General features: G+C 37.6%; 1 protein-coding gene across 1 annotated transcript in view; it reads left to right on the top strand.

The window, feature by feature from the left end:
* The first annotated feature begins 6 nt into the window (after positions 1–6).
* The window catches only part of LOC102671485 (nuclear receptor subfamily 2 group E member 1-like), a 19,250-nt gene continuing 17,634 nt past the window's right edge, over positions 7–1,622 (top strand). The window contains exon 1 of the mRNA XM_006614639.2: positions 7–95. Coding sequence (XP_006614702.1) covers positions 59–95 — 37 coding nt within the window. The 5' untranslated portion in view covers positions 7–58. The remainder of the gene's footprint in view (positions 96–1,622) is intronic.

The following is a 1,622-nucleotide window of genomic DNA, read 5'->3' as shown; positions in this document are numbered from 1 at the left end:
GCGCGACTCCCTCGGCGTCGTGTCGGAAACGACCACTGGTCCAGTCGTCCGTCTGGGGATGCTCGACTTTGATCAGTCGCGAAGGATGGGCACAGGTCAGTTCGATAAAGCGTGTGCCTCTCTCTTGATTTTCTCGCCGGTGATACGTAGCGGTGGTTTCAACAGACCCTGATTGCAAACGCAGTGACACACGTGTCTCTTCTTTTTCTTTTTCGTTTTTCTTTTTTTTTCTTTTTTTTTTTTTTGTAAAAATATTATTAATAACGGGATATTTGATATACTTTTTCTTCTTTTTTTTTCCGTTTGATTGGTTCGTTGTCGATTGATTTTTTTCTTTTTCTTTTTTTTCTTCTTCTTCTTTTTATTCGATTTCGACGTTTTGGAAATTTCGACGACTCGACTCCGGCCGGGTTTTTTGAACTTTTTCGCCTGTCGACGTTTTCACCAATTCTCGGTGCGCGTTAAGATTTTTTTAAATTTTTGTTTCGGTGGTTTGATGGTTCGTTGGTTGATTTTGAAGGATTTTTTTTTTGGATTTGATCTTTGAGTTGGTTTAAATGTGAGTTATTGTTGGTTGGTGACCTTGGAATGGATTTCGATTTCGGTGGAACCGATGATTGGGATTAGTGATTGAATTGTGGAGGTTAGGAATTTTCTGGATGAGAGAGCGGTTATCTTCGGTTTGTATCGAATGTACAAATTTTGATGTTTTTCTAAATTGTGATTCTTGTATCGAATTATTTGTTTTTATGGAAATTAATTGGCTTGCTTGTTTACTTATCAACGAACGAACTTGTGATTTCTACAAATATTCTCTGTTGGATTATAATTTTCTTATATTTCTGTTTTCCTATAACTGTTCCATGATAATACCATTATATCGAATCTTATTTCTTATTCAATTTATTTATTTATTTACTTTTAACAAAATAATAAAATTCCACAAAATTTAAATATTAAACAAAAACAAAAATTAAATTTTACTTAATTATTTTCAATTTTTTTTCCTAATTCTTTAAGTTCTTCCTAATTCTTTCAATTCTTATAATAATTTAAGAAAGAAATGATCGAAACGCATTCGCGAAACGATGATTTCGACTCGCCTTTCCAAAAGATCGGACACAGTTAACTCCTCTTGAATCCCGCGTCACGATCTTTTACACTTAATCGACGCGTTAGAACACATAAGACAACACTCTCAAGATATAAGCGTAAACGTCGAAAGGAGGTAATCCGTTAGGGTTGAAGGGTGATCGGGTTAGGTTGGTAGGTTTTTGGTGTGAGAAGAAGAGGTGGTTTGGTTCCCCAGGCCAGAAACGGAAGCTTTGGTTGGCTTAGGCATGGCCGTGTTTTTCTTGCCGCGGATCATTAGGACGATTAGGGTTCCTCCGAAAAGGGGGAGAACAGATTAACGCTCGAGCTCTTCTTGCGGTCCGCTTTGCTTTCTTAAACGGAGTCCTATTTCCGCCAGCTTTTCGCTCCGTTTTTAAGTTCTTCCGCTCCTCCTCCTCCTCCTCCTCCTCTATACGATTGCTCGATATCTCTCACGGTGGATTAATCGCATGGCCAACTCTTTGCCTTGAAAGAGAAAAGTACTTTTTATTTCAAAAGGAGATTTAAAC

This window comes from Apis dorsata, unplaced genomic scaffold (assembly GCF_000469605.1).
Source record: "Apis dorsata unplaced genomic scaffold, Apis dorsata 1.3 scaffold_194, whole genome shotgun sequence".
Classification (NCBI taxonomy): Eukaryota; Metazoa; Arthropoda; class Insecta; order Hymenoptera; family Apidae; genus Apis; species Apis dorsata.
This window is presented reverse-complemented; position numbering and strand designations above follow the sequence as displayed.